This window comes from Saimiri boliviensis, chromosome 4 (genome assembly GCF_048565385.1).
Source record: "Saimiri boliviensis isolate mSaiBol1 chromosome 4, mSaiBol1.pri, whole genome shotgun sequence".
NCBI lineage: Eukaryota > Metazoa > Chordata > Mammalia > Primates > Cebidae > Saimiri > Saimiri boliviensis.
This window is the reverse complement of record NC_133452.1, coordinates 87,883,229-87,905,772: the sequence shown is the minus strand read 5'-3', so window position 1 is coordinate 87,905,772 and position 22,544 is coordinate 87,883,229. Positions and strand designations below refer to the sequence as shown.

The following is a 22,544-nucleotide window of genomic DNA, read 5'->3' as shown; positions in this document are numbered from 1 at the left end:
AAAATTACAATTCAGTAGGTAGTGGCCTGAGTATTTTTTTCAAAAGTTCCCAAGCTTATTCTGATGTATACTTCTGGTTGAAGATTATTGTTCCATTTATTAAGAGTTTTCTGAGGTCAGAGTGAAATCACATGAAATTGGTGATATTCAACCGTTTCTGACTTACAAAAACTGACATTTCATGTGGTCCAACTAATAAAATTGGGGTGTTATTTCTGGATGTGTAAAAGGAACAAATAGGACAGTTAATCTCCTCTAGTCTTCTGACTTTTATGGATGATGTATTTACCAGAACCAAGAGACAGAGGTTGAGTATCCCTTATCTGAAATGCTCGGGACCAGAGTACTTTGGGTTTTGAATTTTTTTGGAGTTTGGAAGATTTGCATTACTTTGATTTGGATTCTATAGTAAAGCATACTCTACCGTATCATAACAAATGCATCTCAATTGTTAATCCAGGTTGAGTATCTCTAATCTTAAAACCTGCAGTCTGAAATGCTCCAGAATTGGAACCTTTTTTTTTTTTTTTTTAAAGATGGGGTTTCACCCTGATGGCCAGGCTGGTCTTGAACTCCTGACTTCAGGTGATCCACCCACCTCGGCTTCCCAAAGTGCTAGGATTACAGGCGTGAGCCACCGTGCCCAGCTGTAAACTTTTTGATTACCAACATGATGCTCAAAGGAATGCTCATGGGAACATTCTGAATTTCAGATGTTTGGATTAGAGATGCTTGACCTGTATAACAACAGTTGAGACACATTTTGTTAGGATCTGGTAGAGTATATTTCACTACAGAATCAGAATAGAATTAATGTAAAAAGAAATGAAGAAGAAACAACGATTAAGAAGTAACTGGCCATGATGTGACTGATAGTTACTGAAGGTGAGTGGTAAGCATGTGGAGCCTCCTTATTTCACTCTTCATACTTCTGGAGAGCTTTCCCATAATGAAAGAAAAAAAATAGGGCTAAGAGAAACCTAGGTGATGCTTTATAGTTTCTTAGAGCAAATATTCTAAAATATAATAATTTGGTTATTTGCTTCCTCTGCCAAGAATAATGTAGTATATTTATGTTCATAATTCTGATGTTCACAGACTCTCATCATTAGGTTAAGAAAAAAATATAAGGGCAAGATAGCTTAACCTTTTGGAATCACTGAAGGCTTGAGAATTCAGTTTCTGAAGGAATACAGCATTTATGTCCTGATTCCACCCTTTCTCCCATCCCATCAAGTTTTTGAGGATCTTTAACTTACCTTATAGCATCTCTTTCACCTTCTAGATATCTTTTAACTTCACTGTTAAGACACCAACTTTAATGTAAACAGAGGGGGAAAAACACAACACACTTTTACTTTTAAAGGGTTAGAACTAGAATTTTTTCCCCTCCATGGCCAATAAGAGGAAAATAATGTTCTTAACATATTTACTGCATCAAAAGAAACCTGGAGAAATACTATTTTGACTACAACCTTTAAAATCAGGAGAATATTTTCTAAAAGTAAGAATGCTTAAAGTATTAAAATTTGTGGCTATAAACATCATTATCTTACTAATTTGGATACTCTAGAAAAACTAGTCTATATTAACCTATATTAATGCCAAGTTAACATTATCTGGAGCTAAAACATTCGTATTAAAAATAAAACTTTTTTGACCAGTTGCTCACGCCTGTAATCCTTGCACTTTGGGAGGCTGAGGCAGGAAGAGTAAAGATTACCTGAGCTCAGGAGTTCGAGACCAGCTTGGGCAACATGGCAAAAGCCCTTCTCTACAAAAAATACAAAAACTAGCTGGGTGTGGTGGCACGTGCCTGTAGTCCCAGCTACTTGGGAAGCTGAGGTGGGAGGATTGCTTGAGCCCAGGAGGATTAGCTGTGACTATGCCACTGCAATCAAGCCCGGGTGACAGAGATGACACGTGGAAAAATACATGTAACATTAAAATGACCATGTTAACCACTTGCAAGTCGAATGTTCTGTAGCACTAAGTACATTCATATTGTGCAATCAGCACCACCATCCATTTCCAGAACTTCTTCATCTTTCTCAACTGAAACTCGTACTCATTAAATGCGAAATTCCTTCTCCCAGTCCCTGGCTGCCACCATTTTTCTTTCTGTTTGTAGGAATCTGACTGCTCTAGGTACCTCACTGAAGTGGAATCACACAGTTTGTATCCTTTTGTGACTGGCTCATTTCACTTAGCGCAATCCTCAAGGTTCATCCATGTTGTAGCATGTATCAGAATTTCCTTTACTTTTCTGAGACAGAGTCTTGCTCTGTCACTCAGGCTGGAGTGCAGTGGTGCAATCTTGGCTCACTGCAACCTCCGCCTCCCAGGTTCAAGCAATTCTCCTGCCTCAGCCTCCCAAGTAACTGGGACTACAGGCGTGTGCCACCACCCCTGACCTACTTTTAAGACTAAATAATATTCCGCTATGTGTATGTACACACACCACATTTTTTGCTTCCATTCATCTGTTGATGGACATCTGGGTTGTTTCCACCTTTCGGCTACTGTGAATAATGCTGCTGTAAACATGGGTGTATAATAATGTGGATCTGAGTTCCTGCTTTCGGTTATTTTGTAATCTGTGCCTAAAAGTGGAATTGCTGGATCATAAGGTAATTTTATGTTTATCTTTTCGAGGAACTGTCATGCTGTTTTCCATAGTGGCTCTATCATTTTCCATATCCCATGCACAAAGATACCAATTTTTCCACATCCTTGTTAACACTTGTTATTTTATTTTAAAAAAATAATGGCCCATCTGATGGGTGTGAAGAGATATCTTACTGTGATTTCTGCAGTGACTAGTGATGTTGAGCATCTTTTCAGGTGCTTTTTGGCTATTAGTATATCTTCTTTGGAGAAATGCCTATTCGAGTCCTTTGCCTATTTTTTAATCTTTTTTGTTGTTGTTGTTGCTGTCGCCATCCAGTTGTAGGAATTCTGGAAATACGTAGTCTGGATTTTTTCTTTTGATACAGGGTCTCAATCGCTCATCCAGGCTACAGTGGCGTGGCACACAGCTCACCGTAGCCTCGAACTCCAGGGCTCAAGTGATCCTCCCACTTCAGTCTCCTGACAGGTGCATGTCACCATGCCTGGCTAATTTTTACATTTTTTGTAGAGGTGGGGGTCTCGCCATGTTACCCAGGCTGGTCTTGAACTGCTGGGCTCAAGTGATCCTCCGACCTCTGCCTCCCAAAGTGCTAGGATTACAGGGGTGAGCCACTATGCCTGGCCTATTCTGGATATTAGTCCCTTATCATATATATGGTTTGCAAATATTTTCCCCCATTTTGTGGACAGAGCAGCCATATATTTAACTCAGTCACTAACTTGACATGATTGACAGGCCAATTATCTCTAGACTTCACAGTTTTCTCAAACATAAAGTTGAGGGTACTGGACTAGCTAGCCTTAAGTGTTTTTTCAGCTTTAAAAATCTATGAAAAGCTGAGTGTGATGGCATGTGCCTATAGTCCCAGCTATTCAGGAAGGAGGCTGAGGTGGGAAGACTATCTCAGCCCAGGAGTTCAAAGGCAGTCAGAAAAAAAATGGCAAAACCCAATCTTTTAAAAACAAAAAACCTATGGAAGAAAGCCCTTAACAAGTAAGTTCATGTAAGGAAATAAACATTTCTACCACTAGTCCCCTTCCATGGATATTTGTTTATGCTATTCACTAGCTTGGCCAAAATTTTGCCGAAAAGCCAGATCCTTCGCTAAAAAGGGCCTACTCATAGGCCAGACGCAGTGGCTCATGCCTGTAATCCCAGCACTTCGGGAGGCTGAGGTGGGTGGATCATTTGAGGTCAGGAGTTCAAGACCAGCCTGACCAACATGGTGAAACCACATCTCTACTAAAAATACACAAAAAAATTAGCCAGGTGTGGTGGTGTATGCCTGCAATCCTAGCTACTCAGGAGGCTGAGGCAGGAGGTTTGCTTGAACCCAGGAGACGGAGGCTGGAGGTTGCACCACTGCACTCCAGCCTGGGTGACAGAGCAAGACTCTGTCTCAAAAAAAAAAAAAAAAAAAACAAAAAGGCCTACTTATTACAGCTTGAGTTATCTGTGTTGAATTCTATCAGGATCACTATTTGAGAATTTTGCTACGAATGTGATAACTAAAGTTTGGTTCCATAGAACTATTTAATACAACTAAGAAAAGTGTATAATCATTACCTTTCAATCAGTGAATTCATTATCTCACTATTTTCTTGAAAAAGGCAAATAAGGTTGCTTGGTAGGGAAAGATAGTTACATAAATGTTCAAAATGGCTTGTTCCAGGAACTGCAAATGAAGAACAAGAAAAGAGTGCATATAACAACTAAGAGCAAGCAATAGCAGAGCTTAAAAAAAAAAAGGATCAAAGAATTCAAATCTGCCAGGTACATAACCTGTAGGAAGTTAACCGAACGGTATGTGGAAGGAATCCATGGAAAATGGCACAATGTATGGAGTGCAGTCAGGCGACTCCTACACCAAACTGGTCCCAGTGTCTTGGTGTCTCAGCGTTATCATTTGTAAAATGGTGTGTCTGCACAATCTACTGCACAGGGTTATTGTGAACATTAAATGATAAAAATAATGTATAGGGGTTCTGGAAAAGGACTAAGCAATACATAAATACAAGATGGTTTTACCATAAGACATGGATTTAAATAGCAACTCTAATCATCACTGAAAATAATCTGGAAGATTAAACTCTTTATATAATTCCTGAGCAACTAACTGAATGGAAATGCCAGTCAACACACTTTCAGAGAATAGCACTGCATCCAGGTGCATGGCCAGGGCCAGGCACTGTGAGAATGTACAGAGATACAGTCAAGTCTACCTTTATGAAATAAATGAAAACAGAACATGGAAAACAACTATGAAAGAGCAAATCAATTCCCACATTAAAATCAGATTTATGTGCAATTAATTACAGGTATTCTAAATTTTAACATTATGCATGTTTCAAGTTAAAAATCACTTGAAATTGTCAGTTTTTACCTTTTCAAATCTGAGTAGGCTTGTTTATGAATAACATATAACTGAACATTTTAACATCTGAAAGGAAAACTAAGATCTTTATGGAAGGAGTGCTTTGCAGGTGTAAAAACATTTACACAGAAGTTTAATACTCATTTGCTGAGACCCAAACAAAAGGAGACATATACATAAACATACGTTTTATTCTATAAATGTGTAAATCACCACAGTCAATTAGTTATGCTTTGAACTTTAAGTCAATTTTGATTTTTGCAAGTGATCTTTATATTCGCTGGAGTAAAGGATTACAAACTGTCCCTACATTTTGGAAGAAAGTATAAATTACCTTGAATATCGGGTGGGGAAGGAACTCCATTTAAGTAATGAAAAAACAAAGCAGAACACTTCAGGAAAGGCATGATTCCAGCTCTGACACTCCTCCACAGATGCCAGCCAGATGGTATTTCTTTCAAGGCACTAAAAAAGAAAAAAAAATGCCTATTGGGAAATCTACTAAGAAAAGGTCACTGTACTAATAGCATAGCATGAAAACAGAGTTGACAGCCATTTGGAACTGATGGCATGTATGCTTAAAAAGAGTGGGTTGGCCGGGCACGGTGGCTCACGCCTGTAATCCTAGCACTTTGGGAGGCCGAGGTGGGTGGATCGCGAGGTCAAGAGATCGAGACCATTCTGGTCAACATGGTGAAACCCCGTCTCTACTAAAAATACAAAAAACTAGCTGGGCATGGTGGCGTGTGCCTGTAATCCCAGCTACTCAGGAGGCTGAGGCAGGAGAATTGCCTGAACCCAGGAGGCGGAGGTTGCGGTGAGCCGAGATGGCGCCATTGCACTCCAGCCTGGGTAACAAGAGCGAAACTCCATCTAAAAAAAAAAAAAAAAAAAGAGTGGGTTAATAGGCAAGTGGTTGCATGTTACTGTAGGATTCCAGGTATACTGGTGACACAGCTTCCAATGCTATTACTAAAATCTATAAAAGTAATACAGTCACGTAAAGAGAAAATGTAGAAAATGAAAAGTTGTCTAGGATGGACTCAAACTACTGGGCTCAAGCAATCCTCCCACCTCAGCCTCTCGATCACCTGGGACTACAGGACATGCCACTGCACCCAGCTCCTATAAGCCACATTTTAAATAGATTTGTAACATTTTGGAATGCATCCATCACTATCTATATCAAATGATTCCCCTGCAAACACTTAGACTGCTTTCAATTCTTTGCTAATATTTAAAACTTCAGAGTGTACATCCTTTTCTTTTTGAGACAGGGTCTCACTCTGTTGTCCAGTCTGGAGTGCAGTGGTGCGATGGCTCACTGCAGCTTTTACTTCCCTGGGTGATCTGGCTACTTCAACTTCCTGAGAAGATGGGACTACAGGCATATGCCACCATGCCCGGCTAATTTTTGTATTTTTTGTTTCGCCACGTTGGCCAGGCTGGTCTCGAATGCCTGGGCTCAAGCAATCTGCTGGACTATAGTCTTGAGCCATGGCGCCTGGCTGGAGTGTCCATCTTTATATGCCTATATGGTTTTTTCCTATATGTTGAATTGTTTTGTTAATGTAGGTTCTCAGAAATGGGATAATTTAGTCAAAAAATGGATATTTTAATAATTCTTGACTTTACAGATTTTTTTTTTTTGAGATAGAGTCTTGCTCTGTCACCAAGCTGGAGTGCAGTGGCATGATCTTGGCTCACTGCAACCTCTGCCTCCCAGATTCAAGTGATCCTCCTGCCTCAGCCTCCTGAGTAGCTGGGACTACAGGTGCCTGCCACCACACCCAGCTAATTTTTGTATTTTTAGTAGAGACTGGGTTTCACCATATTGGCCAGGCTGGTCTCGAGCTCCTGACCTTGTGATCTACCTGCCTCAGCCTCCCAAAGTGCTGGGATTATAGGTGTGAGCCACCGTGCCCGGCCTACAAGTTCTTGACATAAACTGTTGAAAGCTAAGCAAACCACTGATTGCTATTTGTAGCAAATCATGACTCTCAACCATACATGAAATTCTAGTAATTTCATTTTATTCCTGCCACTACTGAATATTACCTTAAAAACAAATTATGCCAATTTAATTTGCAGTTTTAAATTCCTATTCCCAATGAGACAACGTAAGTTGTGGAACAGCAACTTTCCAAAGTACATTTGATTTAGCCTCTAGTCTGTGTCAGATCCTCTGAGCAAATGATGGGTCCCACAGCGAAATAAATGTGGGAAGCTCTGCATATTATCATCTTTCTCCCAGACTTCCAATTATGTTAGTATATGAATAACTCAGACAAGTATATGAATAACTGCAGATCACTCTACATCTTTTTAAAAAAATATGTCAACAGGGCCGGGCGCGGTGGCTCAAGCCTGTAATCCCAGCACTTTGGGAGGCCGAGGTGGGTGGATCACAAGGTCAAGAGATCGAGACCATCCTGGTCAACATGGTGAAACCCCGTCTCTACTAAAAATACAAAAAATTAGCTGGGCATGGTGGCACGTGCCTGTAATCCCAGCTACTCAGGAGGCTGAGGCAGGAGAATTGCTTGAACCCAGGAGGAGGAGGTTGCGGTGAGCCAAGAGCGTGCCATTGCACTCCGGCCTGGGTAACAAAAGTGAAACGCCGTCTCAAAAAAACAAAAAACAAAAAACAAAAAAATGAAGGTACTTAAAAAAAAAAAAAATGTCAACAGGCCGGGCGTGGTGGCTCAAGCCTGTAATCCCAGCACTTTGGGAGGCTGAGGCGGGTGGATCACGAGGTCAAGAGATCGAGACCATTCTGGTCAACATGGTGAAACCCCGTCTCTACTAAAAATACAAAAAAAAAAAAATCAGCTGAGCATGGTGGCACGTGCCTGTAATCCCAGCTACTCAGGAGGCTGAGGCAGGAGAATTGCCTGAACCCAGGAGGCGGAGGTTGCGGTGAGCCGAGATCACGCCATTGCACTCCAGCCTGGGTAACAAGAGCGAAACTCCGTCTCAAAAAAAAAAAAAAAAAAAAAAAATGTCAACAGACAACAATTTCCCCGAATTAACAAACGAATTCCTTTCTTATGCTATCACCATCTAGCAATATTTAGGGAGATGTGTATTATATAAAGACAACTAACTCACCTTCCCGTATACTGGTGAAGTGTTTTATACAAAGCAAGAACTTCTGATTCTTCTTCACAAGAGGGATTTTCTTGATCCATGCCATTCTCTTCTGAAAGATAAGGAAATACTAGTACTTTGTATTTCCCAGGTAAGTGTTGTCAAAAGGTTTGAAGACAGTAAGCACGCAAATATATTCATAAACTCACATATAACATGAAATGTTCCCAGAAAACATGCAAAATTTTCATCCCTCAGGTGGGAGCACAGTATTGATCTCCATCGAACCAAACAGCCAGTTGGCATGTTTTAAGTAAAATCAAATAAACATATTGTCTTAAAGTACATGAAAAACAGGAATTTCAAATGCAAAACATAATTTAATGATGAACTCATGTAACTTACATTACAATGTTAACTTACATTAACAAATGTAAGTTAAAACAAAACTGGCAATCTAAAACATAAGATTCTAAATGATTTAATTACTATCCTACATGTTACTGAACTTATAAAATTAAAAAAAAAAAAAAAAAAATTCACATTACCAGGAAATTTTAATAGGAGAAAGAAATGTTTCAAAACTTTTCATATGAGGATACACAGATACACAGAAAAAAGTAGCCTAATTATAATTTATCTATTATTTTCATCCAAATATCTTTTCCTCTAATACTTTTTTTCTTAAACTCTGACAACCCAAATATTTCCTTCAAAAAGCTGACAAAAAGGCAAGAGTTACCTGTACATGAGGTAAGTAAGATCTGTATGATGTGTGCCATAGTAACCAGATGGAAAATGTGAAGGTCTCCAGTGCCAAGGCTGATCCCTGAAAAATCCTGACAGTGCAACGCAGGGAACGCCAGCACCATGCCCACCTAGGCATCAAACACAGGACATCAGACAGATGGCCCTTCCTTTCGCTGCTAAGCACATGTCCATCTTACTTTTACTTCTGTTTTGATATTTATTTATTTTTTTTTAATGACAGGCTCTCACTCTGTTGCCCAGGCTGGAGTGCAGTGGCACAACCTCAGTTCACCGCAATCTCCACCTCCTGGGTTCAAGTGATTCTCCTGTCTCAGCCTCCTGAGTAGCTGGGATTACAGACATGCACCACCATGCCCGCTTTTTGTAATTTTAGTAGAGTCAGGGTTTCACCACATTGGCCAGGCTGGTCTCAAACTCCTGACCTCAGGTGATCTGCGTGCCCTGGCCTCCCAAAGTGCTGGGATTACAGGCGTGAGCCACCACACCCAGCCACATTTCCATTTTCTTACTGTGATCTCTCCTGAGTTTAGCATCTCCCTTTAAGAAATCTTTGTTCTTAAAGAAAGGGTATACACGTTAGAAAATCCAACAGGACTGGCTACATGAAGAGACAAGAGTTACAGAACTCTTGGTGGGTACTATGACTTCATTAATCCAGTAGGTCCCCTATACATACCTTACTGTTAATAATAATAAAAACAATATTTGAACTCTTTCCAGGGAGTAGGCACTTGAAAAAACATGGGTTTTGGACACACAAAGATGTAGATATGAATCCTACCTCCTCCTCTTACGAGCTTTTTTACACAAATTTACTCTGCTGAGGCCTCAGTTTTTCTCTTGGTAAACTAGAGATAATATGTTTGTGTAAACAGTAGAGATGTAAGTGTGAATGTATGTAAAAGCTGACAGGTGCACAAATGCTAGCTTTAGCTTTGTTGGCCTCTTGCTAGCTGTATGGCAGTATAAGTGGTGGTGGTATTAGTCGCAGCAATGAGAACAGTAATAGCCAGCATTCTTAGGAATATATTGCTCTAAGTGCTTTACATGGATTAACTCATTGAGTTATGACATAGTCATGTGAAGTAGGCACTAACCAACTTAAAAGGCGCAGAATCTGAGGTCCAGAGAATAAGGGGACAGCACTTGGGGCTGCTGGGTGTGGTGGCACACTCTGTATCCTGTGCAAGGGAACCCAGTTGAGGTGGGGCTGAAATTTGGTCACCCACTATTTGGAAAGCTGTGTGTCTTAGCACCAGGATATACCTGCTCAGAAGACGTACCTTTCCCTGAATTATAAGGGGGTGTTTGCTGCTAAGTAGTGTGACCACAGGGCTGTATCTGCCATATTTTCAACAAAATGCACAAAAGCACTGTATGGGCCAGCAGCAGGGCTTCTGGTTTTTTTTTGAGACAGAGTCTTGCTCTGTTGTCCAGGCTGGAGTGCAGTTGCACAATCTCTGCTCATTGCAACCTCCGCTTCCTGGATTCAAGCAATTTTCCTGACTCAGCCTTCTGAGTAGCTGGGATTACAGATGTGCACCACCACGCCCAGCTAATTTTTTGTATTTTTAGTAGAGATGGGGTTTTACCATGTTGGCCAGGCTGGTCTCGAACTCCTGACCTCAAGTAATCCGTCCACCTTGGCCTTGCAAAGTGTTTGCATTATAGGCGTGGGCCATTGCACCCGGCCTGTTGCTGGTGTTTTTAATCTCTTTACAGGTTAAAAAGCACAGAGAGGCTAAAACATTGACCTCAGTCCCAAAGCAAAATAAGAGACAGAGGATGTCTTGATAACCAGGGTCAAGTCTCACAACGAGCCTCCTACATATTTTCTTTTTGAGGTTTCTCATAAAAGAATTATACTCAGAAGGGGTAAGGAAATCATAGGATAACTCCTTCCTGTCTGCCACTACACTGCTCACCAAACCTAAGGTAAAGTTACATAATATGACAGAGAAGTTCAAACAAACTGCAAAATACCCACCAATAAATGAAACATGTCAATATCTAATATGCATGGAAGGTCTTCATGGCCGTCATTAGGCACCAATGCTAGGGATTTAAAGAAAATACATTAGCATATTTCATATGACAACATATGTTAAAATGTGTATAATCTGCTTTAAATTTATCTTCTTGCAAGATACATAAGAATTTATAAGCTAGAGCTTACATATAAGAAAACCAGTACTACTAAATATTTAATTCATTATTGAGAGAAGCTGAACCATTAAAAACAAAATTTCAGAGGATGAGAAATGACCATAACATGCATTACAAATGTATTAATACTCACATGCAAAAAGTTTACAAAAATGTCCTTGCACCACTGAAAGTGATGCTACTGTCCAGTGTGCTGCTGCAAATCTCGTCAGTGACCTAAGACAGTCATCCTGAATTAAAGAAACCAACACAATTAATTAAAAAACCAACATATAAAGCAGTTGTCTTTCAGGAATGCTAGTTCAGAGCACAGCTGGATGCACAATGAAACTGCTCTAGATGGTATGGAACTAAATCTGTGACATCTCAATGACATGTCTCTAACACAGGATAAATGAAATGGGAAATGTCTAAGTGTATGCTGAATAAATGAAACCTATCTCTTTGCCACCATGTTGCTGGCTTTCTCTAGAGAAGAAAAGAATACAGAACATATGCAACAGACAGAAAGCAAGGGACACTCTCAAGATGAAGATGCAGGCCGGGAGTGGTGGCTCACGCCTGTAATCCCAGCACTTTGGGAGGCCGAGATGGGCAGATCACCTGAGGTCAGGAGTTCGAGACCAGGCTGGCCAACATGGAGAAATCCTGTCTCTACTAAAAACAGAAAATTAGCCGGGCGTGGTGGTGCATTCCTACAGTTCCAGCTACTTGAGAGGCTGAGGCAGGAGAACTGCTTGAACCTTGGAGGTGGAGGTTGCAGTGAGCTAAGATTGCGCCACTGTACTCCAGCCTGGGCAACAGAGCAAGACTCTATCTCAAAAACCAAACACACAAGCCAAGATGCAGATGCAGTATTTCTTTATTTTTATCCCAAAAAGATACTCTAAAACATGTATTTCTTATGTTTATCCTACAGAGATATTCTAAAATGTGGATACTCTTCTTTAAAATGTAGAGTATCCTAAAGAGATTCTCTAAATGTAGTTTCCCCAATATTTGGAGTATCCTAAATAGGTATTTGGACATATCCAATAAAATGGGGGCACAAATGAGGGTGCCTGCAGCTAATAAAACTGTTATGAGGACTAAAATGCAATAATAAGAAAACTCTTGATTTAAAGAATAAGGCAAAAACAAAGCTACATGTGAGTACCAATTGTAATCAAGCATAAATATGCTAATAGAAAAAGATGGATATGTGATAAGTTGATGACTTTTTCCTTCCTGCTTGTTTTTTCATTTTCCAAATTTTCTGTAATGTTGTGTGGTTCAATTAATATTGAGGTCCTACTATATACACTAGGTCTTGGTTCTGAAGATCTTCAAATAAAACTCATTCTCCCTCCTCCTGCTCTCAAAGAGCTTAAAGCCCTGGGGGTGGGAAAGGAAGAAAGTGGGGAAGGAGGCAGGCATCACAGATGAGAGAACTCTAACTCACAGTACATGCTCAGAGGGCTTTCTTGGGGAAAGGAAAGCTTGAACAGCATATTAGAGTAGAAGTCTGCTCAGGGCATTCTAGACGGAGGAAATGGAATATGCAAGGCTTGGGAACTAGCATTGAGGAATTCGCAGTGATTCTACAAGTCTGGACCACAGGGGCGGGAACTGGGAGGAGGTGATAATGGAGAAATAGGTTAAGAAGTTTGTAGAAGTATGAAGAATATGATTAGGGTTGTTTTTAGAGGAAATCCTTTGAAAACGTATTAGAGAAGGCTGAGATTCTTGGTAAAAACTGTTACAATAATCTAGGCAAGAAATGATAATGGGGCTGAACCAAATGAGTAGAAGGAATGGAAAGAATTTCACAGACTCTGCTGACCAACTGAATGTGAATGCCCAGGCTAAATAATTTATCCAGGCTGGGTGCAGTGGCTCACACCTGTAATCTCAGCACTTTGGGAGGCTGAGGCGGGTAGACCACCTGAGGTCAGGAGTTTAAGACCACCTGGCCAAGATGGTGAAACTCTTTTTTTTTTTTTTTTTTTTTTTTGAGACGGAGTTTCGCTATTGTTACTGGAGTTACTCCAGGTTGGAGTGCAATGGCGCGATCTCGGCTCACCGCAACCTCCGCCTCCTGGGTTCAGGTAATTCTCCTGCCTCAGCCTCCTGAGTAGCTGGGATTACAGGCACGCGCCACCATGCCCAGCTAATTCTTTGTATTTTTAGTAGAGACGGGGTTTTACCATGTTGACCAGGATGGTCTCGATCTCTTGACCTTGTGATCCGCCCGCCTCGGCCTCCCAAAGTGCTGAGATTACAGGCTTGAGCCACCGCGCCCGGCCAACTCTTGTCTTTACTAAAAACACAAAATAGCAAGGTGTGGTGGTGTGAACCTGTAATCCCAGCTACTCAAGAGACTGAGGCAGGAGAATCGCTTGAACCCAGGAGGCAGAGGTTGCAGTGAGCCGAGATCGCGCCACTGCTCTCCAGCCTGGGTGGCAGAGCAGGACTCTCTCCAAAAAGAAAAGAAAAAAAAAAGAACTGTTGGCTCTCTCTCTCTCTCGAATATAAAATAGAAAATGAAATTAAAAACTGCTTTTTCTTTTTTAAAATCTGTATTTAAACATTTTTTCACCACACAGATTATCTGTAAAATAAAATAAAACATGCTTTAAAATCACTTGGCCAAAGAAAGGAAGCAAAGAGCTAGGGTGCTAGACTGAAGGAAGGCAACACTGAGAGCAAGCGTAAGAGGATAACTAAGCACACTCGTCCACAGAGGAAGTGCATGGAGAGAAACAGAGGGCACTGATGGGGAAGAGACGGATTCCACAGATAGGCATTCTTCCCAACCACACAGAAGAAAGGGTAATGGGATTCCTTATCCTCTGATACAGGAGTGAATGGAGTTATTCATGAGTTTTAACAATGGAGTCAGGAAAACAGAAGTTGTTCACCGTAATAGTTACATACTTTAAAAAATTAAATAAGATCGTAGTTCACTGCAACCTCTGCCTCCTCGGTTCAAGTGATTCTCCTGCCTCAGCCACCCAAGTAGCTGGGATTACAGGTGCTCATCACCATGCCTGGCTAATTTTTGTATTTTTAGCAAAGATGGGGTTTCACCATGTTGGCCAGACTGGTCTTGAACTCCTGACCTCAGGTGATCTGCCCACCTTGGCCTCCCAAAGTGCTGGGGTTACAGGCATGAACCACTGCACCCTGCCTAGACTGCATTTTATAAGGCCAGCATAACTTTGATGCCAAAATCTTACAAGAAAAAAAAAAAAACAGGCCAATCTCTCTTAGATGCATAGGTGTAAAATCTTAAGACAAAACATCACATGGCCATGTGCAGTAGCTCATGCCTGTAATTCCAACACTTTGGAAGGTTTAAGTGGGAGGCTCCCTTGAGCCTAGAAGTTTGAGACCAGCCTGGGCAACATAGTGAGACTCTGTCTCTAAAAAAAATGAGAAATAAAAAATAACATATCACAAGTCAAATGCATAGTGATATATAAAAATGGATAATATACATAAACAGGTTGAAATTATTTCAAGAATGCAAGATTAGCTTAACATGTGAAAATTAATCAATGAAAGAAACAACCAGAAAAAGAAAGTTAATCAATGTAAAATAATTAACACAAAACCATATCAATAGAAAAAAGTAGACGCAGTAGCAGCCAGAGTATCCCGAAGTAGTCTGAAGTATATATAATCAAGAAATGTATAAAACTGCCTTGAAAACTAGATAAAATTCTATCCTATATACCTGTCTTTTCAATAATCGACATACTAACTCTTAGTGTGGCAAAAAAACATCATTGCCAACATTGATCATCGATCATATCATAGTCAAGACTGATATGAATTGCCATTCTGCTGATTTACTATAAAGATGCAATTCAGGGCTGGGTGCAGTGGCTCATATCTGTAATCCCAGCACTTTGGGAGGCTGAGGTGGGTGATCACCTGAGGTCAGGAGTTTGAGACCAGCCTGGCCAACATGGTGACATCCCGTCTCTACTAAAAATACAAAAATTAGCTGGGCATGGTGGCGCGTGCCTGTAATCTAGCTACTTGAGGTAGAGGTTGCAGTGAGCAGTGAGCTCAATCTAGAGGTTGCAGTGAGCTGAGATTGCAGTTCTGTACTCCAGCCTGGGCAATACAGAGAGACTCCTTAAAAAAAAAAAAAAATTCAATCAGGCCGTATCCCTAGATCAGGCGCCCCTAAACTTTTTACAAAGGGGGCCAGTTCACTGTCCCTCAGACCGTTGGAGGGCTGCCACATACTGTGCTCCTCTCACTGACCACCAATGAAAGAGGTGCCCCTTCCTGAAGTGTGGCGGTAGAGGGGGCCGGATAAATGGCCTCAGGGGGCCGCAGTTTGGGGACGCCTGCCCTAGATATTCTAGTTCAGTAAGTCCACAGAGGCCCAGATACCTATATTTTTTACAAACTCCAAAGAGATTTTTTTTTTTTTTTTTTTTTTTTTTTTTTTGAGACAGAGTTTAGCTCTTGTTACCCAGGCTGGAGTGCAATGGCGCGATCTCGGCTCACCGCAACCTCCGCCTCCTGGGTTCAGGCAATTCTCCTACCTCAGCCTTCTGAGTAGCTGGGATTACAGGCACACGCCACCATGCCCAGCTAATTTTTCGTATTTTTTTTTTTTTTTTAGTAGAGACGGGGTTTCACTATGTTGACCAGGATGGTCTCGATCTCCTGACCTCGTGATCCACCCGCCTCGGCCTCCCAAAGTGCTGGGATTACAGGTGTGAGCCACCGCGCCCGGCCTCCAAAGAGATTTTTAATGCAGAACTTCCAGCTGAGAATGTCTGATACTGAAGCTATAGTCCTGAAACAATAAAGAAGGCCTTGATGCTTTAAAAGTAAACAAATAAATAAGGGTCCAGAGACTAGGTGTGTGCAATGACAAAAGCCAGCAAACTAGTTGATAAGTTGTCCCATATAACTCTATTTTCTATACTGGTTTTTGTTTCTTGGTTAGGTCCTTATATCACTGGTTCTCAATCCTAACTCCCAAGAAGCTTTTAAAAAATATTAGTGTCCATCTTCAAAAACTGATTTAACTGATCTGTGTTAGGGCCTGATATTAAACACACACACACACACACACACAAACACACACACACTCTCTCTCTCTCTTTCACAACTTCTGTTTGAGGAAAAACAAAACAAACAATCCCCCCAAAATCTTCCAGGTGATTCTACATGAATAAAACGAGATGACTTTGCTCTCAAAGGCACTTTTGTTTTTTTTGAGACAGGGTCTCACTCTGTCACCCAGGCTGGAGTATAGTGATGTGACCATTGCTCACTGTAGCCTTGACTTCCTGGGCTCAAGTGAGCCTCCCACCTCAGCCTCCTGAGTGCCTGGGACTACAGATGCATGCCACCATAGCTGGCTAATTAAAAAAAAAAAAGTTTTGTAGAGATGGAGTCTCATTATGTTGCCCAAGATGGTCTTGAACTCCTGGGATCAAGCCATCTTTCTTCCCTTGACCTCCCAAAGTGCTGGGATTTACAGGTGTGAGCCATTATGACTGGCCTCAAAAGCACGTTTATGATTGAAGGCTTAAACAGCGGGAAGTTTATGACATCGGCAGATACTAGCTACAAAGTGAAAACAAGCAAGCTTTGACTGTATACTCCTTTGTTTTCCTCAGCATTAAATATACTCAGTTTGACATTAATTTGCACTTATTTATACACGTTGCTTTTAAAAGATGGTTAAATGTGTGCTGTTTTATATTTCCATTTATAGTGTTAAAAACTCAAGACTAAGTACTCTAGTTTTAGTTTTCCCTATTTTCAAGTACTTCACCAAGAGCTCTGAATGAAAAGAGAGGTATAGTTATTTCATGAAGTTTATTTTTTTAATTAATTAAAACAATTTTATTTTGAGATGGCGTCTAGCTCTGCTGCCAGGCTGGAGTGCATTGCTGTGATCTCGGCTCACTCCAACCTCCACCTCCTGGGTTCATGCGATTCTCCTGCCTCAGTCTCCCAAGTAGCTAGGACTACAGGCACGCCACTATGCCCAGGTAATTTTTGTATATTTTTAGTAGAGACAGGGTTTCACCATGTTGGTCAGGATGGTCTGATCTCTTAATCTCGTGACCTGCCTTGGCCTCCCAAGTACTGGGATTACAAGTATGAGCCACTGCACCTGGCCTCATGAAGTTTACTTAAAAGAAAAACTAAACCACAAACGTTACTTAATATCCTTACAGAAAACGGGTTTTTACTATGACAGAAGTGAATGCAGTAAGTAACTACTGCAGGTCCATGAGATTAAAAGAAGCAGAACCACCTAACTTCCATTCCACCCTTTCATGAACTGAATAAACTGAGAACTTACCAGCCTGCAAGGTAAAGGACCAAACAATGGTTTATCTTCATCACTCAGAATTCTTTCTATGAATTAAACATGGTTAAAATGGTAAATTTTATGTTATGTACATTTTTATATAATTTTTTTAAAAGGTTAAAAAAAACCCAATTCCGCAGACAGTACAATATTGTCAGGTTTCAGAATCTTCAAAGTCATTTCACAAGAATTAAGTTTGGTTACAGAGTAAAAATGAACAGTACATTTCTTCAACTGTCAAGAAGCTATAACCACCACCAAGAGTTCTCTGTTGCTGTGGTTAATTTATGAACTATCAAACTAGTATTTTGTTAGTACACTACATTTCTTGCTTCTCAGTCTTTTATTATTATTTCTTCACATTGTTGCCCACTTTAAACATTTCATTTAAAAACATGATCCTACACATAATTCTTATCAACGAATGCTTGTGACTTACAGAGGAATAGCTGTAAATCTCTTACCTATGCTTTGGATGGTGTATGCACAGCTACCCCAACACATTATGGGCACACGAGGATCCTCTTCATTGGGATGAACCTTTAGTCCCACCTTGTATGTAGCAGTTCCAAATGTCGTTAGCATTTCTTTTATGCTCTCAGAATAAGGGTTCCTGAAGTAAACATGTGTAAAATTAGCTCAGAACAATGTGCACATATCAAACAAATGATTCAGTTTCTTAACAGCTCTTTGCTATACTGAAATTGAACCACTTAACATGTATCTAGAGGTAACTGTATGCAAAGTGATTAGAGGTATGCGAACTGCGGCTGCCCAAGAGGAGTTAGGCTTTTTGATTTAGCAGGGGTGAGGCACAAATAGGGTGAAAACAGGGTGCTGGGCAAAGGTCTACAAACTAAACAGTGAGACCCCTGACCCTGTTTCCCATCCTGAGAACATCAGCAGTGTACACCCCGTGCCACAGAGATTAGTTTTTCCAGTGAACAATAGGGGAAACTTGTTTTTATACACTGACATCTGGGGGTCACCATGTAAAAGACTGGAGGTGTCCTGATCATCTTTACCATGAGGCTTACAAGTCAGCAAGCTCCAATGTGTCCATCAGGTTTCCTTATGCTCAAGAGGAAACCCTGTCTCTACTAAAAATACAAAAAATTAGTGGGGCATGATGGTGCATGTTTGTAGTCCCACCTACTTAGGAGGCTGAGGTAGGAGAATCCCTTGAAACTGGGTGGCAGAGGTTGCAGTGACCTGAGATCGTGCCACTGCACGACTTTGTCACGTCATCCTGGGTGACAAGAGTGAGACTCTGTCTCAAAAAAAAAAAAAAAAATGTAGTAATAGAGGTACAAAGGAACCAGGCATGGTGGCTCACACCTGTAATCCCAACTACTCGGGAGGCTGAGACAGGAGGATCACTTGAGCCCAGGAGTTCAAGGCCAGCCTGGACAATGTAGAGAGAACTCATATCTAAAAAAATTATAAAAAAGTGCCTGGATGTGGTGGCTGACGCCTGTAATCACAGCACTTTAGGAGGCCGAGGTGAGTGGATCATCTGAGGCCAGAAGTTCGAGACCAGCCTGACCAACATGGTGTGAAACCCCGTCTCTACTAAAAATACAAAAATTAGCCAGGTGTGGTGGCTCACGTCTGTAATCCCAGCTACTTGGGAGGGTGAGACAGAAGAATTGCTTGAACCCAGGAAGCAGAGGTTTCAGTGAACCGAGATCGCACCACTGCACTCTATCCTGGGTGACAGAGTGAGAACCTGTCTCAAAAAAACAAAAATAGAGTCGGGTGAGGTTGTTCACGCCTATAATCCCAGCACTTTGGGAGGCCGAGGTGGGCAGATCACGAGATTAGGAGATTGAGACCATCCTGGCTAACATGGTGAAACGCCGTCTCTACTAAAAATACAAAAAAATTAGCTGGACGTGGTAGCACGCGCCTGTAGTCCCAGCTCCTCAGGAGGTTGAGGCAGGAGAATTGCTTGAACTTGGGAGGCGGAGGCTGCAGTGAGCCGAGGTTGCGCCACTGCACTCCAGCCTGGTGCCTGGTGACGGAGTGAGACTGTCTCAAAAAAAACAAAAAAAACAAAACCAAAAAATTAGCCGCGCATGGTGGCCCACACATGTAGTCCCAGCTACTCAGGAGCCTGAGGCAGGAGAATCACTTGAACCTAGGGAGGCGGAGGTTGCAGTGAGCCAAAATCTTGCCACTGCACTCCAGCCTGGGTGACGGAGCGAGACTCCATCTCAAAAAAACAAAAACAAAAAACAAAAATAGTTACAAAGGAACAGGAATTAGAATGGCATTAATTTCTCAATGGATATAGAATTTAGTAAAATAATAGCTTCAAAATCTAGATGAAAAGTTACTTCTAACCTCTAATTCTACACTATCAATTGAGCATATGAATAAAATGAACATATTTTCAAACATGAAAATATACCATCCAGGTATCTTTTCTTAGGAATCTGCAAAAAGAGCAAGTATTTAAGAAAGAGGAAGACACTCAATCCAGAAAATAAGAGGAGCAGGGCCAAGAGGAGTGACAGCTGTCCCCCATCTTGACTGCAAGAGAACAGAGGCTGTGTAGGGAAGGAGGGATCATCTGACATGTCTGAGCACTTAGAAAAGCTGTCAGGAAGCCAGGTACGGTGGCTTACTCCTGTAATCCCAGCACTTTGGGCGGCCGAGACGGTTGGATCACCTGAGGTCAGGAGTTTGAGACCAGCCTGGGCAACAATGGAGAAACCTCATCTCAACTAAAAATACAAAAATTAGTCGGGCGTGGTAGTGCATGCCTGTAGTCCCAGCTACTTAGGAGGCTGAGGCAGGAGAATTGTTTGAATCTGGGAGGGGAGGTTGCAGTGAGCTGAGATCACGCCACTGCACTCCAGCCCGGGTGACAGAGCGACACTCTCTCTCAAAAAAGAGAAAAAAAAAAAAGAAAAAGAAAAACTGTTAGGCACTGGAGAGATCTACTGTACCATTCAGAAAAAAAAAAAAAAATACATATACAGATAAAAAGTACATGAAAAAGACAAGGCAATTTTTAATTATAAAAAAGACAAAACTGTACAAGAAAGGAAATATAATTCTAATATGCAACTTGTATAGCAGAAACACAGTTATTATAAAGTAAAATTGACAACTAGATTTAACCAAAAACTGAAATAATTTACCAGTCAACAGTGAAAATACTGTCCATTAGAAATACGGAAGTAAACACTAGAAGTGACAAACACAGCAACAGGACTAGGGGACTGGGCAGACAGAAGACTGAAGTTTTTTCTTTCTTTTCTTTTTTTTTGAGATGGAATCTCTGTCTGTCGCTTAGACTGGAGTGTATTGATTGGTGCGATCTTGGCTCATTGCAATCCCCGCCTTCCGAGTTCAACTGATTCTCCTGCCTCAGCCTACCAAGTAGCTAAGATTACAAGTGTGCACCACCACACCCAGCTAATTTTTGTATTTTTAGGAGAGACAGGGTTTCACCGTGTTGGCTAGGCTGGTCTTGAATTCCTGATCAAGTGATCTTTGGGAGCCTTGGTCTCCCAAAGTGCTGGGATTATAGGTTTGAGCCACCACACCTGGCCTGATGCTTCTTCTATTCAAGTCTTATAGGTCTGTATTTATTGAATTACTTAGTACCTGCCAGGCACAGCTTCCAGGTAGCTTTACGTACATTATATCACTTTATTCTAATAACACCTATGAATTAACCTAACTTAACAGATGAGGGAATTGAGGTACAGAGAAAGAGGTGAGAGTTAAACATGCCACGTGGCTCTTAGACTTTTTTCAATGTACAGCAGTAAATACCATCATGTAATGCTTAAACATTTTTTGCTGTTGTTTTTGAGACAGGGTCACACTGTCACCCAGACTGGAGTGCAGTGGCACAGTGAAGGTTCACTGCAGCCCCCACCTCCTGGCTCACACTATCTTCCTGTCTCAGCCTCTGCTTAAATGTTAGAACTAAAGATCGCTATCCTATAACATTTTGCTCCCTTGCTTGCCAAATCATATTCCTCCTAACCGCTGACTTAATCATTTATTTCAAATGGGTCAGATTTAAAAGGAATAAAATAATATACTCACTTAGGATGAAAATCAGGCCTGAACCCTTCAGGGAGCTGTAGTTCATCCATCTTTTCTGAATTCTTTGAAGAGGCATTATCTATAGAAACAGGCATTTTTATACCATTATTCAATAAATGATAATATTCCTATAAAGTATGGTCATATAGTTAAAGAAATTTAAAAAATAGGAAAAAAATTCTCTAATAAAAACTGGCAAAACAACCATATGAAACATGAAAACACTATTGCTCTAGTTGACCAAGGCCCTTTCTTCAGTTATCTATGCTTTTCCTCATAGTGCAGCCACTAAAACAAAAACATGAGTACCTATTCTGTTTCTGTGAAAACCAGTGATATAAATCCTGTTCATATTACATTCCCACAAGGTCATAAGTGCAGTGCATGGTACGTGAAACTTGGGACGCCTTTGGGAATGCCAACAGTAAGGCGAGTTAGCCCACCAAGAACTAAAGCTAGCTCTGCAACGCTCAGTTACATCTCCCCCACCTCCAGAAGCTCTTCAATAAAATGGGGGAATAAGTGAGAAGTGTTTATTATAAACTTCACATGAACTTGTGTGTTTAAGGAATAAGGAGTAATGCAGTGAAGTCAAATTTCGTTTATTAAGACAAGGAAAATTAGAATGAGTCAAAATTTTAACTGGGAGGTTTTACTTTTAAACAATTTCTTCTGGAAAAACATTTTCTGATGACCTCGGACTTTAGGGAAAAATGAAAACAGGTTACCAGAACTTACTAGGAGTACTTTCTTCTTTCCTAAGAAACTGTAATGCTTTTATTTGCTGAGATATTGTTCTAATCCACTGAGTCAGATTTGGTTGGTCTGAAAAATTTAACCTGCTAGAAAAGATTATAGAAAGTATTTAGTGTCTTATTATTGTTCCTTAAGATACAAAAGACTCCTTAAATGATCATAGGCATATTTTAGACACACTCCAAATATTAAAAACAAAAAGGATAAGGGAAAATTTGTTGCCTTAAAAAAATTCAGGATGTTGGCCAATGGAAATGAATCTATTATTTGTCAATATGATGGTAATAACACTGTATTAAAAATCTCACTCTTCAGTAATGGAATTTGCTAAAATTTCTTAAGTATCACAA

General features: G+C 40.8%; 1 protein-coding gene across 4 annotated transcripts in view; it reads right to left on the bottom strand.

Moving 5' to 3' along the window:
• Window positions 1-22,544, bottom strand: part of UBR2 (ubiquitin protein ligase E3 component n-recognin 2) — a 126,252-nt gene that overhangs the window by 7,983 nt on the left and 95,725 nt on the right. For 2 of the 4 annotated variants that reach the window (XM_039467489.2, XM_039467488.2), the window contains exons 33-43: window positions 22,177-22,280; window positions 21,439-21,517; window positions 17,835-17,983; window positions 17,362-17,417; window positions 11,167-11,263; window positions 10,855-10,922; window positions 8,839-8,974; window positions 8,118-8,208; window positions 5,341-5,471; window positions 4,199-4,307; window positions 1,260-1,316 (exon numbers count right to left, since the gene is read on the bottom strand). In XM_039467489.2, coding sequence (XP_039323423.2) covers window positions 1,260-1,316; window positions 4,199-4,307; window positions 5,341-5,471; window positions 8,118-8,208; window positions 8,839-8,974; window positions 10,855-10,922; window positions 11,167-11,263; window positions 17,362-17,417; window positions 17,835-17,983; window positions 21,439-21,517; window positions 22,177-22,280 — 1,077 coding nt within the window. Of the gene's footprint in view, window positions 1-1,259; window positions 1,317-4,198; window positions 4,308-5,340; window positions 5,472-8,117; window positions 8,209-8,838; window positions 8,975-10,854; window positions 10,923-11,166; window positions 11,264-17,361; window positions 17,418-17,834; window positions 17,984-21,437; window positions 21,518-22,176; window positions 22,281-22,544 lie in introns of those variants that run through there. The other 2 variants (XM_074397808.1, XM_039467491.2) reach the window with 2 other exon arrangements.